Source organism: Rhinolophus ferrumequinum, chromosome 7 (assembly GCF_004115265.2).
Source record: "Rhinolophus ferrumequinum isolate MPI-CBG mRhiFer1 chromosome 7, mRhiFer1_v1.p, whole genome shotgun sequence".
Taxonomy (NCBI): Eukaryota; Metazoa; Chordata; class Mammalia; order Chiroptera; family Rhinolophidae; genus Rhinolophus; species Rhinolophus ferrumequinum.
The window spans coordinates 50,761,078-50,775,932 of NC_046290.1; the positions used below are offsets into that span (position 1 = coordinate 50,761,078).

The 14,855-nt window shown below is 39.4% G+C and overlaps 1 protein-coding gene across 3 annotated transcripts in view; it reads right to left on the reverse strand.

Annotated features, from left to right (window-relative positions):
- The window catches only part of DMGDH (dimethylglycine dehydrogenase), a 60,997-nt gene that overhangs the window by 24,629 nt on the left and 21,513 nt on the right, over positions 1 to 14,855 (reverse strand). For all 3 annotated transcript variants that reach the window (XR_004423535.1, XM_033110667.1, XM_033110665.1), the window contains 7 exons: positions 10,527 to 10,696; positions 9,981 to 10,134; positions 8,161 to 8,326; positions 7,556 to 7,686; positions 6,126 to 6,343; positions 4,618 to 4,775; positions 2,335 to 2,394 (listed from right to left, as the gene is read on the reverse strand). Coding sequence is in view for 2 of the 3 variants with exons in the window: in XM_033110667.1 (XP_032966558.1) it covers positions 2,335 to 2,394; positions 4,618 to 4,775; positions 6,126 to 6,343; positions 7,556 to 7,686; positions 8,161 to 8,326; positions 9,981 to 10,134; positions 10,527 to 10,696 (1,057 nt within the window). In the remaining variant the exon portion in view is untranslated. The remainder of the gene's footprint in view (positions 1 to 2,334; positions 2,395 to 4,617; positions 4,776 to 6,125; positions 6,344 to 7,555; positions 7,687 to 8,160; positions 8,327 to 9,980; positions 10,135 to 10,526; positions 10,697 to 14,855) is intronic.

Consider the following 14,855-nt stretch of genomic DNA (forward strand, 5'->3'; position numbering starts at 1 on the left):
TTGCGTTTTCTACAAATTGAAAGATTTGTAACTTGCAGAGAGATTACGGCAGCAGAAAGAGTATAGCTTGCTTCATTGCCATACTCAAGTATTGAAGGCTTGCGTTCAATTTGTAAAAAACACAAGTTCTGTGAAGTGCAATAAAGTGAAGAGCAATAAAACCAGGTTTGTCTGTAGTATCTAAACAAAATTGATCCAAGCTATTCACCTGTCGTGGAAATTAGCAAACATCAGTATGGTTAGGTTGATATCAACTAACCACCTGAGTCAACGTCATTGAAAAAGGCTGGCTCAGTTAGGTCCAGGTCCCTGTGTTATATGGACCTTCACCCACTGAAAACATTAGAAATTAACTTTGTGACACTGGAATGAGAACCAACAATTCAGAAATCATAAAAACATACCATAAATCAAAATCATTATGTGTTAAACAACAAACTTAGCTCTGAGCTGAGCTTTGGTTACTGAAATAATTTAAAGGAACTAATAAATACACAATCCACACCTGTTCATCTTCATCAAGGGAGTTTTAAAATTCATTTTTGATATGAAGAGATCATTTATCTATGCCTTATTCCCAAACAATAATACCCAAACACTGAAGCAGAAGAGTCAGTTATCTATTTACCTACTGGTGACCAACAACAGAACTTTAGTGCTTTCAAGAGCCGGGCCATTTTTATCCTTATTCTAAACCAAGACTTCTGTCATCAGAAGGAGCAATCTGTTGTAGGGTCTGCTAGAATTCTGAGCACCTGCTTTCTCTGGTCTGGAGGCAGATGGCAAGTCATAAAATCAAAGTGATGGGGAATACGTTCAGAAAGATAGTCCCTTTAAAACCCTTCTGGAAGTTCTTTGTCCTAAAAATCTAATACTCTAAATATACATGTTTATGTTACTAGAATTTGGAAAGTGATGGAAGGGCATTGAAAAAGTTTCCTTAGCCTGATTCATAGGCATGTGTTTACCTATTTCCACAGGATGGGAAAAGAGCCTTTACTTTAGCTTATTAGCACCGAAGGCAAGACGGTTTGTTTTTGGGATTCTAACAAGTATCCTGAAGAGCAGCAGCTGCTGTTCCAACCTGCAGTACTACCACCAACTGCAACGTTAGCAAGTTTTCTTACAGTAACTACGACACGGCTCAATAGGTGTCTGAGTCAGCTCAAGCTGCTACGTATGACAAAATACCAGAGATGGGGCAGCTTAAACAACAAGAATTTATTTCTCACAGTTCTGGAGGCTGGGAAGTCCAGGATGAGGTGCCTGCCAATTTGGTTCCCCTGTGAGTGTCCTCTTCCTAACCTGCAGATGGCAGCCTTCTTGCTGTGCCCTTACATGGCAGACACACAGCAGGCTCTGGTCTCTCTTCCATTCCTCATAAGAACACTATTTCCACCTGGGGGCCCACCTCATGACTGCATCTAAACCTACCTCCCAAAGGCCCCACTTCCACATACCATCACGTGGGGGTTAGGGCTTCAACACGTGGATTTTGGAGGGACACAGCATTCAGTCCATAACAACAGGATAACCTCATATGTTAATATATTCATAGGACCTATATAGGTAAGCTAAGCTATAATAAATCGGCCTCATAATGTGCTTTTCCACAATAATTATGGAGGTGCATCAGAATCCCCAGCAGCTTATTAAGAGCAGAGATTTCTTGGCCTGACCTCCAGAGAATCTGATTGAGTAGGTGGGGGCAGAACCTGAGAATTTGCATTTCTAACAAGCTCCCAGATGATGCCGGTGTGGTCCGAGAACCATAAGTTAAGAACCACGGATGCAGGGGTTCTCTTTGGAATGTTAATATCAGTTATGGTTCTTTGGGCCCATATTGGCTTTTCAGTAAATACCCATTTTGTGCTGAACACATTTGAAATGTGTCATTTGTTTATACTCAGATGCATACTTAAGATACTTAATAAGCAGATGGATAGATCTGCTGCCGAGAGGGAGGCTGCTTCGTGCTGTGAGCAACAGGGGAGAGTCATTAATGCAGTAGGTTTGATCAGCTGATGTGTGGCTTCACAGGTCACCAGGATTTAGAAGAATGTCTGCTGACATCTTATCCTTATGAATTTTTATCTTAGAACTTACATTTAGTCATTAAAATTGCTGAATTCGGCTATTTTACATCTACAAGCACACTGCAAGAGTGTGAACTGAGATCAAATTCTGACAAAGCTTAATATCAAGCACTCAAGCAATGCTTAGCACTTGTGTTCAAACTCATTTGTCCTATAATCACACTTGGTTAAATTTTAAAGCATGGCTCTGTTCTGGGATAGCATCATCTTTAAGATTTACTTTGGAATGTAAACATACCTTATTTAGCTTTACAAAATATTCCAGTCCAGCTTCCAAAGGATTTGTATCACAGTTCATCTAAAAGGGAAGCACACATTTTAAATCTTAGATGTGTGAAAATCATTTCGGTAACATCACTTCCATGTATTACTCTTTAGGGAAGAGAACACTTTTTGATTTTGAATATAGATTCTGAAAAAGGAAAATTATGGACTGTTCTCTAAAGTGATTTTTTTAAAATCTAAAATTCAATTGTACCCTTTCAGCAAATACTGTTATTTGAATAGCAAGTTAGAAACTAAAGTCCACAGTTTGTTTCCATGGCTCTTTTATTGTAATAAACATCGAAGGGACAACACAACATGATGTTCCTTCCCAAAACAAGAATTTCATATGTTTTTATGTAATAATCTTACATAATTAGGTTTTGAAAAATTATGAAGTAATATACTTATCTTACAATTAGCCAGGAATCAGGATAAATACAGGAGAAAGCAGACGGTAGGAAAATGGCTTCCACAGAGTTCAGGAAAGGGGAAAAACATAGGTTGAATCTCAATCTTTTCAAATACAGAGCTAAAGCCACGACTTGGGACTAGACTGAAGTTAATGGCTTTTCTTTGTTTATTTTGTTGTCACTGGTATCTCTTGTTCCAAGAGAACAGTTCTAAACTCCATAAAATGTAGCCAAACTTAACAACAAAAAAAAATGACAACACAGCCCTTGTATAAACAAGATAAGGAATTTAAATTTGTTTTACACGATATAAAATTTTTGTCTTGTATTTTCTAAGCAATTTGAGCAACTCTAAAATTATTTTTTATCTGCTCAAAGTTTCAGAATTTGTCCAGGAAAAAATAAAATTGACACAAAGCACAGAAGATCGATTGCTGTAATAACACTAGAGGGCGTGCTGGCACTGCTGGGAAACGGAGGAATGAGATGGAAAAAAGCTCTAAGAGGACGGCTCCCAGAGAGGAGGCAGGAGAAAAGGAATGGCAAGAGGGTGGAGATATGCGTATCTCCAAAGGCTGTTTCTGGTGCTTGATTCCTTGAGGAGTGTGGGGGCAGAGTTGTCCTCTGTTTCTCCTCCTGCTACAGCCTCATCTAGGCTGACAGTCCCTTAATAGAGCACCTCTCCTGCACAATGACAGCTTGCCTCAGAATCCTTGTTCTTGCAGTGGCTCCCGGAGGTTGCCCTCCCCACCTCAGAGCCCACTTGCTTCTACCCATTGTCTAAATTCCCAGGGGGCCCTGCCTGTGCTTTCAAATCCACTTTGCTCTCCATTCAAATAGAATGTTAAAATCATTCTATTATGTGCTAGGCACATTATAGACTATCTAACATCTATGATAATTCTGTAGGATAAAGAGTATCTCTATGTTACAGAAAAGTAACCAGCAGGTGTGGAGGATTAAGTGCACATAGTTAGTATGTGGTGGAGGATAAATTCAAACCCGAGACCCCACTCTGAAGTACATTCTTTACCACATCCCTTATCTCACCTCTCAGGCCTAAAACCTCACTGTCTTCCATGGAAACAACTAGTGAATCTGAAAAAATGAAGGGGTCCAGAGATAGCCTGCCACATGGGAGATAAAATAGAACAGAGTTTGAACCACCTTTTGGCCACTCTGTGTAACCTGGACCAAGTTGTTTAGTTTCTTAGTGTGATTGTGTGCTGAATAAGGATAATTCAGATACCCTGACTCCCAAGCCCTTGCCCTAGAATCACAATTAATGTCTTCTTCAGGAGAGGTGAGAAGGTAAGTGAACTCTTGCATATGAAAATGGAGTGTAACTACCATACAAATAGAAACCCTTAGTGCCCGTGATTAATGGTAGAAGTAGGCTAGACCAACACATACTAGATCGTCTGCTCTCCTTCTCAGAAAGACACCTTTTGTTTTAATTTCCCCCAAAGGAGCATGATAAGAAGAAAATGAGGATGGGCAACATGACAGAGGAAGAAGAAGAACTTGAAAGGTGGTGGTCCTCAAATTTGTGGGGTAGGCAGGCTCCCTTGGAGCAGCTATAACTCCACACACAGAGTCAGACGTCCAGCACTCTCCGCTAAGTGGGAGGAATCAGGCAGAATAAACACTGTGTCATAATTCCACTGAACTTTCAACTGGGAAATCGAAAAGAAAAACCTCTTTCCCTAATTAAATAAAGTTATCTAACAATACATAATTTCTCTTACTGCCAGAGCCAATGTTAAAGCAGTTAAAATCAGCCCTTGTATAAAAATCAGAGACAACAAACATAAAATTTTAATGAAGATGCTAGCATTTCAAACCTCTGACCCCCAGGCTCTGAAAGCTTTCTCCAGTCTTAAGGCATTCATCGCATATGTTCCAAAATTGTCAATTCCCTCCTCCTGGCCTGCGTTCATGATAACGTCATAAAGTGCTGCAGAATCTTCTCGTCTGTGGTACAGCTCCCAACCCAGCTCACCTGAAATAAACCCACAAATGCCACACCGGAGTAAGAACAATGATCACTAGGTCTAACGTGCATTAGCTAAACCATATAAATAAATGGAGAGGTTCCATTTATGCAGCATAGACACTGCTGAGTTTTGAGTTTTAAAACACCAGTTCACACAAAAAAAGTTGCAACAAAACCCCACGGCAAAGGGGCCTGCCATATCACAGATGCATTCATGCCCAATCTGCTCTCTCATACAGAGGGTGGTATCTAGGACACCTCTTCTCATGACAGAAAGATTGTAATGACCCTTGACCCCAGCTTCATAATGTTGAGTAATTATCACGGCATAGTTTATCAAGATAAGGGATTCAAGGTTTAGCAACTTGAGCCCCAACACCTTGCCCCCAAATCACGAGGCTTAAAAATATAGGCAACTGATATTTATTCAAATGGTCTTCATTGTGGGAAAGCCATAGTCTCTAATGCACCCTACTCCCCACTTCTCGCCCACTTGGTCATTTCATTCACCATTAGAGCTGTAGGCAAAAACCAAAGGAAATTCAACCTAACCTCGTCTGCTTAGTTTTTATTCTGCTTGTGTTTTATTCTGGTTACTACTTTGCCAAGTTGGGTGGAAGAAGGGTGGGGAAAGGCAGACGCCCAGGAAAGGGCAGTGGCCTTTAGACTGTGTGTTCTCCTTGTTCCCCCATGTCGAGGACTAATGGTAACATGTTTTTCCAGGTCACTCCAGAACACGAACAACATATAACTGAATCAATGCCTGGGCACCAGGTACTCCTTCTGTGAAGGGACAGGGAGGTCTAGAGGAAGTTAGAAATGAGCCCAGTGCATCGATGGGGAACCAAAGAACTCTGTTTCGAATGCCTACTAAGCACAAGGTTAGGGGCTATCTGAAGACGTCCCTAATGTACGTAGAGTCTAGAAGGAAAGCTGGGTAGTGGTAATTCTTTAAGAGAGGTGCCTGATAGAGTTAAGATGGTCTCTATGGGAGACGATCTATGGGAGACCAACTTGAATGTTCTCAGATTGAGTCAGCTGGCCAAAATATTCCTTCCAAATATTCCAGTACCCATTGTCTTCCCATTTTCCCATCTACCCTTCCAAATGGTAGGCAGCTACAGGACTGGAAGAACAACTGGAAATCTGTGGAATGACTCTCTCAGACTAGGAGTGAGTAGACAGAATTGTCATAAAAGTTGGGCAGGAGAAATCTTCCTCCAAAATTACACTGATGACAGTGTGTGTGTGTGTGTGTGTGTGTGTGTGTGTGTGTGTGTGTATGTGCAAATGAGCATTTCTGGTAGCTTCTTTTACATTTTAGAGACTTACTCCAGGTTATTTTCCAATTCTTACCAGTATAAGATATCCTAATAGCAGTGACAGGAATGTTGGAAATCTTTAAAGACTTGGTTTGAAGAAACTTGAAAACATCATCACTGAGGTCTTCAGAGGTCAGTTTCTGAAGCACCTTTCTGGTATGTGGCCCTGCAACTCCAAGGACTCCAAGCTCATCGGTGATGTTTTTAATTTCAACATCATACCCACCTTTGACTGCCTCTTCTTCAATCCACCTGCATTTGAGTCATAAACATTGTGTTAAATCTTGCTTGAACCCTGCATGTTAGTAACATACTATTTCTCTGAAGACATGCTGTGTCTAGAATTACCAGAAAGTCCCCAGGGTGTCATTTCGTATAATCACCTAATTTTCAAGGTTGAAGAAACTGAGTCCCAGAGATGTTAAGTGATTCTCTACAAACCACCCACTTACAAATTTGGGGGTAATTTTTCACAGTACAGAAGGATTCTTCAATTTAAATGAGCTCTGCCATACCATTATTTTAAACAGTGACAGCCCTATTGCATTTAAACTAATGACTCAATCTTCAAAAATTAACTTAAATCCAAATTTTCTCTAATACCTGTACACAGGAGGCACATGTGTGCTGCTGAAAGTTAATAATGTGCCTGCCACCACACACAGAATTGTTTTGACAATCACAAGGAAAAGATAAAAACTCTAAAGACAAGTTTCAGTTTTCTGAGTCTTGATGAATTATTGGAACCTGGTTATGGAGTTTGTTTATAATTTATTGAGCAGTGCCTAGAGCTACACAGAGCTATCATAAAACGACCATCTGGATTTACACAAATCAAAGCTACTAAGATGGCCCCCAATACATCTTGGATTGGAAGGTGTAATTTACATCATTATATAACTAGAGTGAGAACCTGTCAGTAAGATATTTATTAAACAATGATATTCCAATTTCATTTCTCGAATACTAAAGACTACAGATTTTACAGTAAACAGTAGATTAAGATTCAAGTGAAGGATCGACTTGGCAGGTCAACGACTTAGATCCAGCTGTGGACCAGAGAGCACAGAGCATGAAATAGGGAGAATATCACCCAGGGACGCAGCTTACTGAAGTGGACTGAATGTGGGCATCAGAATCAAAAAGACTGGCTAGAGCAAGTTCCTTTAACCTAAACTTCAGTTTCCTCATTTGAAAATGGGAATAGCATATACTGTGCAGGTATTCCTCTTAAGAGAATTAATTGAGATAATGTGTAGAAAGAGTTCCGACACAATGATGACGCCCAATAAATGGGAGTTAATCCTATTAGAACTATGGACAGATCACCTCTTAGAGGGGAGTGGAGACGAGGTCCCTCACTTAAAAGTTGTACTTTCAACTTTGGTAAAAGAAAAAAAACTCAATTTAAGATTGAGTCAATGTATAATTGACATAAAATTTTCTTACTAGGTGTGCACTTACCTAAGATCATGAAGTTCTGATGCAGAACCAGTTATTAATAGAAACTCCCCAGGAGATTGGTGAGAAACAGTCAACTCAGCATACACTCGACCTCTTGGTGTTAACATGTGACTTATATTTGTAAAACCCACCTACACAAAAGAATTTCAAATTATCTCAGGATGAAATAAAAATCTTATGCATCCTTTTAACACAACTTGGAGATAAAAATGTAGGTGTCAACACTGAAAAACATCTGAATCTTATCATTTGTATCAATTATGTGAACTATCTGTAAACCTAAGCCCAAGATTAATTTTGAAGTTCTCAGTTGAAATGCTCATTACAGTGATTTGTCATAAAAATTATACTTCAGTCAATGTTGCAGGTCCTATTGACACAATTAAGAAAGGACATAAGGTCCTTGGATGATAATTCATTCAACAAAACTTTAAATTGAAAAATTATCTAGAATACTCTTGGTCAGTTGAAGAGTGCTAGTGTTCATACAGAAATCATTAGGTGGACTACAATAACGCACTGGTTTAAAAAAAAAAAAAGACAGAGAGAGACTAGAGTTAAGTGGGCCAGAATCCTGAACCTTGTACCTGTATAAGGTTATTTACCTTTGGAATGACATTTGCAAAGAGATGGTCCAACAGTCTAATAGAGTCTTGGCCTTTGACGTTGAACTTGCCAAATGGTGACAGGTCAATCACCCCTACTCTTTGCATAACCTGTTTATACTCAGAGCCCACAGGCTCAAACCAGTTTGTGCGGCGAAAACTTGGCCTGAAACACAACGTTTGTCATAAAACAATTGTCATTCATTTCCAGAAAAATTACAGAACCAGGATATTTTAACAAACCTATTCATTTAGTAGTAAATCCCATTTGGGGGGAAAAAATGCAACCTAAAATTCTGTTCTTGCAAATCACACGTCTATGTTGGAATCTGACTTTTTAAAGTTACTTATCTATCCCTTTGACCCATTTCATAGTGAATGAAGTTTTAATTAACTAGAAAATAAGATAGGACACATGGTCTCTCATATCTAGAAGAGAGCTTAGAAGTTAACCCGTCCTGTGGTTTCGAACCTTGATTATTATATATTAGAGTCACCTAGGGAACATATAAAAATACCAATTTGGGGGGACATAATTAGATCAGCATGTAAGGGGGTACAGCTGTCTTCTCCATTACTTCTCAAACACTAATGCAAATGCAAATCACTTGACTTGTTAAAATGCAGATTCTGATACAGCAGGTCTGGGGTGGGGCCTGTCTCCTGCATTCTCACAGGCTTTTAGGTGACACGCCTGCAGTTGACCCACACCTGCACTAAGCAAGGAGCTGATCCAGCATCTGCATTTTTTAGAGAAAAGGCACAAAGTGACTTCCAAGGCCTTTGCGTTATTTAATGACAGAGCTGGGCCTGGAACAAAGGTCTCCTGCTTCATTATGCAGGATCCTTTCTGCTTTACGAAGTGGACTTCTAATGTGGTATTTTAACTTCAGAGCAGGATGCTAAGTCTGCAAAATGAGTTTTTAGTAGTTTAATTATTAAAATAGTAGAAGAAACAAGCCAGATCGAAACAGCAGAAGGTGAAGAATAGATCTGGCATTTATCTGAGTCATTTAGGTAAAACAAAGGCAGCATTTTGCCCCCAGATGATCTAGACTTGCGGCCTACAGACCCCAAATTCATTCATCAGCAACTGGCCCTTACTATACTTTGCACCATTTAGATTTGGTCTTAAAGAAGACATCAAAACCTGTTTAAATAAGCAAAATGAAAAAAAAAGTAACTTCATTTCTAGATTTGCTATTTGTTTTCTCTTGGTTTATGACTTCTGATGAGAAAAAAACATAATCATTATTAATCCCAAGTAAAACAATAGAGGAATTCAGAGAATTCTTTTAGTGACATAGTTTATGTTTTAAAACCTAAAAATGCTGAGTAAATGATCTTTTCGCCTAATTTATCAACAGTGTATATAATTTTCATGACTCAGTGAAACACACTAGAAAGCAGTTGCTTTGAGCTATTCCTTGATAAATAAAAAAATCCACATTTCCATACTATTTCCATACAAAGTGATTTGACCAGGCGTCCTAAACCAGGACAAACCATTAGGAGCCAGCTGAAAGCATGTGGGGATTTTGAGGGGTTGGGAAGTTTCCTTTGACCTCCTGGAAAATGCCAAACTTCACCTGGGCCGGCTGTAGGACTCTGGGGGCCACACGGGTCCTAGATATAAGCCAATGTCATGCAGGATAGACTAATGGCTCCACAGCCAGAAAATAACTGTTGTAGGGAAAGGCTCACTGCTTTTTGGGTGCAGTGATGGGGTGGGAGGGGGCACTCCTCTGATTTCCTTCCACTCCACCTCTGAAATTTCATTCTGTAGTCAGAGCCACGGGCAGGTTAAGTCATTTTCTTACCTGTACTGAGTGTCCTGGCCTGGTATGTAGAACCAGTGTGGCTGCTCCCAGCCTGCATGGAACCCCATGGAACATTTAGACTCCAGGGTTTTATAAAGCCCACTGACTCGCTCAGTTGGCCGCCCGGCAAACCGTTCTTCTTTAGGATAACCAACTGAAAAATGAACACCAGTACTCTAAATAGCTTATAACAAAAACTGTAAAACACTTTTAAAGAATTCAGAAAATAGAAAACACACTGCTTAAAATCCAGAAGCATATACATGTATTAGATTTATGTAAAAAAAGAAAAAAACCCTCAATGCTGTCATTTACATTGATCATCAAAGGGCAAAGTACAAATAGATTTAAAACAAAATCACTGATGCACTCTACACATTAAATATATACATTAATATAGATTCCTTGTTGGGTCTGAAAGGCACATGCTTTTAGATTCTCTAACCACTCCCGTCACAATGCACAGAATAAAAAGCAGATAACGTCAGAGGCGCTGCAAGTCATTTCAGTACACACTCTGCAGACAACAGGAAATTTGCACTTTACCAATGTTGTTGAATCCGTATGACTCTCTTGCTTTGGCCTCCGTGTACTGAGTTGTTGTCCATTTGCCATAGCGATTGGGATCCAATTCTATCAGATCAAAAGGAGGTTCTCCATGCAGGATCCAGTCACTGAGATATTTCCCTACCCCACCAGCGTGGATTATGCCATATCTTTCAAATACAGAGATAAATATCCTGTTACTAACACATGTTGTTTTCAAACAATGAAACATATCTAAATATTTTACAGGACCTCAAAGTTAGGGTGTTCTGTGCTATTCAGAACAATCAATACATTCTGTATGCTATAATTTTTTTTCCTCAAAAAAATACGTTTAGGCAACTAAATTAAAAGTGCCTGACTTAATAGCGATAGCAAGTTTGTTTTCACAGTTTCAAGAGATGTATACCTGCAGAATACCCACCACTCTTCAGTAGCAAGGATGCTCATTTGAGGAGAATGTGGAAAGAAAGCAGCAGGCATTTGCTGAGTGGCTGATAGCTCGTCAGTCCTTTTGAGCTGTGATTATCCTGACTAATAGAAACCTTGCAGGAGAAACATGTACACTGTAGAGTGGCACGCCCATCTCTTCATCACTTGAATTTATTCAAGTGCCCTTAGGCAACGACTTTTGTGCAAGGATCTTGGGCCATTATCTTAGAAGCATTCAGATAAGAGGCACTCACCCAGGGACTTGTGGGAAGGAGGCTGAAAGGAGCACTGGCCACTGTATTTTGTAACTAACGGGTCACTTGGGGGAGAAGGTGGGCTTGTTTTTTATTTCCGTATGAGGATGCTTTAAAACAAAGAACACGATTGTGGCAAATAATTTGATATAGATGTGGTATCACAGTGTGCCGTGTGCTGTTCTACCCACTCACTCTTGTCTAATGAAGGACTTTACTGTGAGTTTATCTGTGGTTTAAATTCAGAGAAGCTTCTGAGGACTTGGATGAGCAGGGAGTCGTGGGGAGATGACTAATAAAAGGAACCACATGAGATTGCAGATTGGTGCAGCCACTATGGAAAACAGTATGGAGGTATCTCAAAAATCTGAAAATGGAACTACTGTATGACCCAGCAATTCCACTCCTAGGCATCTATCCAGAGAAATCCAAAACTCTAATTCAAAAATCTTTATGCACTCCTATGTTTATTGCAGCACTATACACAATAGCCAAGACATGGAAACAACTGAAATGCCCATCGGTAGACGACTGGATTAAGAAACTGTGGTACATTTATACAATGGAGTATTACGCAGCCATAAAGAAGAAAGAAATCTTACCATTTGCAACAACATGGATGGACCTAGAGAACATTATGTTAAGTGAAATAAGTCAGACAGAGAAAGACAAATACCATATGATCTCACTTATATGTGGAATCTAAAGAAAAGAATAAGTGAATGAACTAATCAGAAACAGTTTTGGAGACATAGAGGGAAAACTGAGGGTTGCTAGATGGACGGGGGGGGTGGGGGTAAGGGGGAAAGTGAGGGGATTAGAAAACAGTCGGTAACCCCAAGATGGGCACGGGGTTCTGAAAATTAATTTGGGGAACGTAATCAATAATGTTGTAAAGATTTTGTAGGGTATCTGATGGACACTTGTCTCATTAGGGAGACCACCTCAGGGATGATGTAGATGCCTGATCACTGCAGTGTACACCTGAAGCTGAAGCTGAAGAACAATGAATGTCAACTACAAGTTTATATGTATATGTATATGTATATGTATGTATGTATATGTGTGTATATGTATGTACTTACAAGAAGCAGAGTACAGCATTAGGAATAGAGACAGTGGAAAGGTAATGGCTCTGTGTGATGTCAGAGGGATAGTGGATGGGGGCGGGGGGTTCACACAGTGTGAGGGATATAAAAGATAAACATCTAAGTATTACTTTGTCTTGTGCACCTGAAACTAATCAAAAAAAAAAAAAAAAAAAAAGGAGCCACATGAGTGGACCTCAAAATGCAAGAAATTTCAGTGTCTCAAGATGCTAGCATCTTAGCAGCCAGAATCATGGGTTCTAAGTGCTTGGGAGGACCTTAGTGAAGACTGGAAATGTTAACTAACTTTTTTCCACAACAAGATACCAGTTTTGCTATTTTATAAAAATAAATGCCTGAATTAGTTATAAGGCTATTTCTCAGTAGAATAAGAAGGCAGCAATTGACACTTCTCAGGACAGTTTAAAAAAGCGACATGGATCATCCAAATTACCCACAAAAAAAGGAAGAAAAATTATCAAATATGTGCTTAAAATAATTGTGAAAGATATGCTTAAAGTGCTTATTCACTTATCCAGGCCCAATGTATGATATATAATAGTTGCCATTTTTGAAAGCTAGAGATACTGTTTATAATACCTGAAACTATATAAAGTTTTACTAACATTTACTGAGAGTGTTTACCGTTTACCAGGCACAGTTTCCATCTAACATGTACCAGCTGATTTTTTTCTTTAGCAACTCTATTTTACCAATGTGCAAGCCAACCAGCACACAAGGGTTAAATAAGGCCATACTGCAATAAAGAGCAGACTCAGGATACAGACTGTCATCTGACCCCACTGCACACTCCCTGTTATTAGACATTACTTCTGCAATGGTTCTTAATCACTTTTCAGCCAAGACACACATGACAGAATCCACATCGTTGTCAGACTCCTTGGGCATAGCCAGGGTTGTGCTTTGGTTGCCTGTGGACTCACATGGTGTCCTTCCCCTTTCAACAATGCATAGGAGCAAACAAATGCGGCAGAGTGCTGTTATTTGGGGATAACCCTGAATCAAGCCTAATTTATTTTTAAAAAGAAAATCCTTTGCAAATTTCAGCTCTCTAACCATTAACAAATTATGCCACACAACTCTTGTTATGAAACTTCTATCGAGAGCCCCTAGTTTAGTAGCTAACAGTATAAAAGCATGGAGTAAGGAGATATTTTTGTTCTACTACTACTAGCTATGTGACCTTGGGCAAGTTGTGTAACCATCCTGAGCTTTAGTCTTCACATGTGCAGACTTTTTACAGTGCTGGTGGAGAATTAATTGACATGGAGTTTAAAAGCACATAGGAGGCAAGCTCTATATGGAGCTGTTGGGCCCTTGTATACCTAACAACAGAGTATGCCTATGTCCAATTGATAAGATTTTCACAAGGAAGTAATGTAGGAAGTGGAAATAGAAGGATACTTGATAAGCAGAGAAGAGTTTGGTTCTTCTTCCATCCCTAGCATTAATCTGCAGGACTAGCTTCTTCTACATGGCCCAGCTGCTATGTTTTTTGAGTGTTTGTGTCTGTTTTTTATGATAACTCTGTAAAACTGTCAGATGTTACACCTTAAAGCACTGTCAGCTCTTTAAATGTGCTGCTTATAATCTGTTCTAAGCCAACAAAACTAGTTTTAATTCAATTCATGAAACATTCGGAGGCATTGTGGAAGTCACCTAGAAGCAGAAAGACTTGTTAGCACTGTGACGAAACCAAAGTAAAACCGCTTTATTGGAGGGTAAGATGTAAGTAAGGTCAGTGAGCACTGGCATATATGTAGACAGTTTGCAAATACATATTCTCTGCACTGGTTGCACCAGAATAACAGACGACATTGAAATGAAGATTCTTGGGCCCCTCTCCAGACTACAGAATCAGAATCTATAGAAGTGATGTCTGGGAATCTGTTTGCTTGTTGGTTTCCCAATCAACACATCGTTCATGAATTCTAGTGACAAATAATAGGAATTTCATAGATAAGATATAAAGGTGGATGAAACACAAGCAAGGGACTAACCACAAAGTTGAGATTCTGTTTTTAACATGCCCGTCAGGCGATTCTGATGCTCAGCCTGATATAGGAATCATTGGCCTTCAGTATCACAGAATGGATCACTGATAAAAGCTGGGAGGGGCAGCCAGAGCGAGCAATCCATCATATTACATAAGAAATAGCTATTGTGAATAATGCTGCAATAAACATAGCGGTACATCTATCTTTATGAGTAAGTGTTTTCAAAAATTTTTAGGTAGACACCCAGAAGAAGGATTGCTGGGTCGTATGGTAGCTCTAATTTTTTTGAGGAACCTCCAGATAAGAACCATATGATTTCACTCATATATGGGATGTAAAACAAAAGGCAACAAATGGACAAATAAAACAAACAAACTCATAGATACAGACGACAGAATAGTGGTTACTAGAGGGAAGGGGGCAGATGAAGAAGGTAAGGGGGTCAAAATATGGTGACAGAAGGAGACTAGACTTTGAGCACACAGTAGAGTATGCAGATGTCTTATTATAAAGTTGTCCATCTGAAACTTATATAAT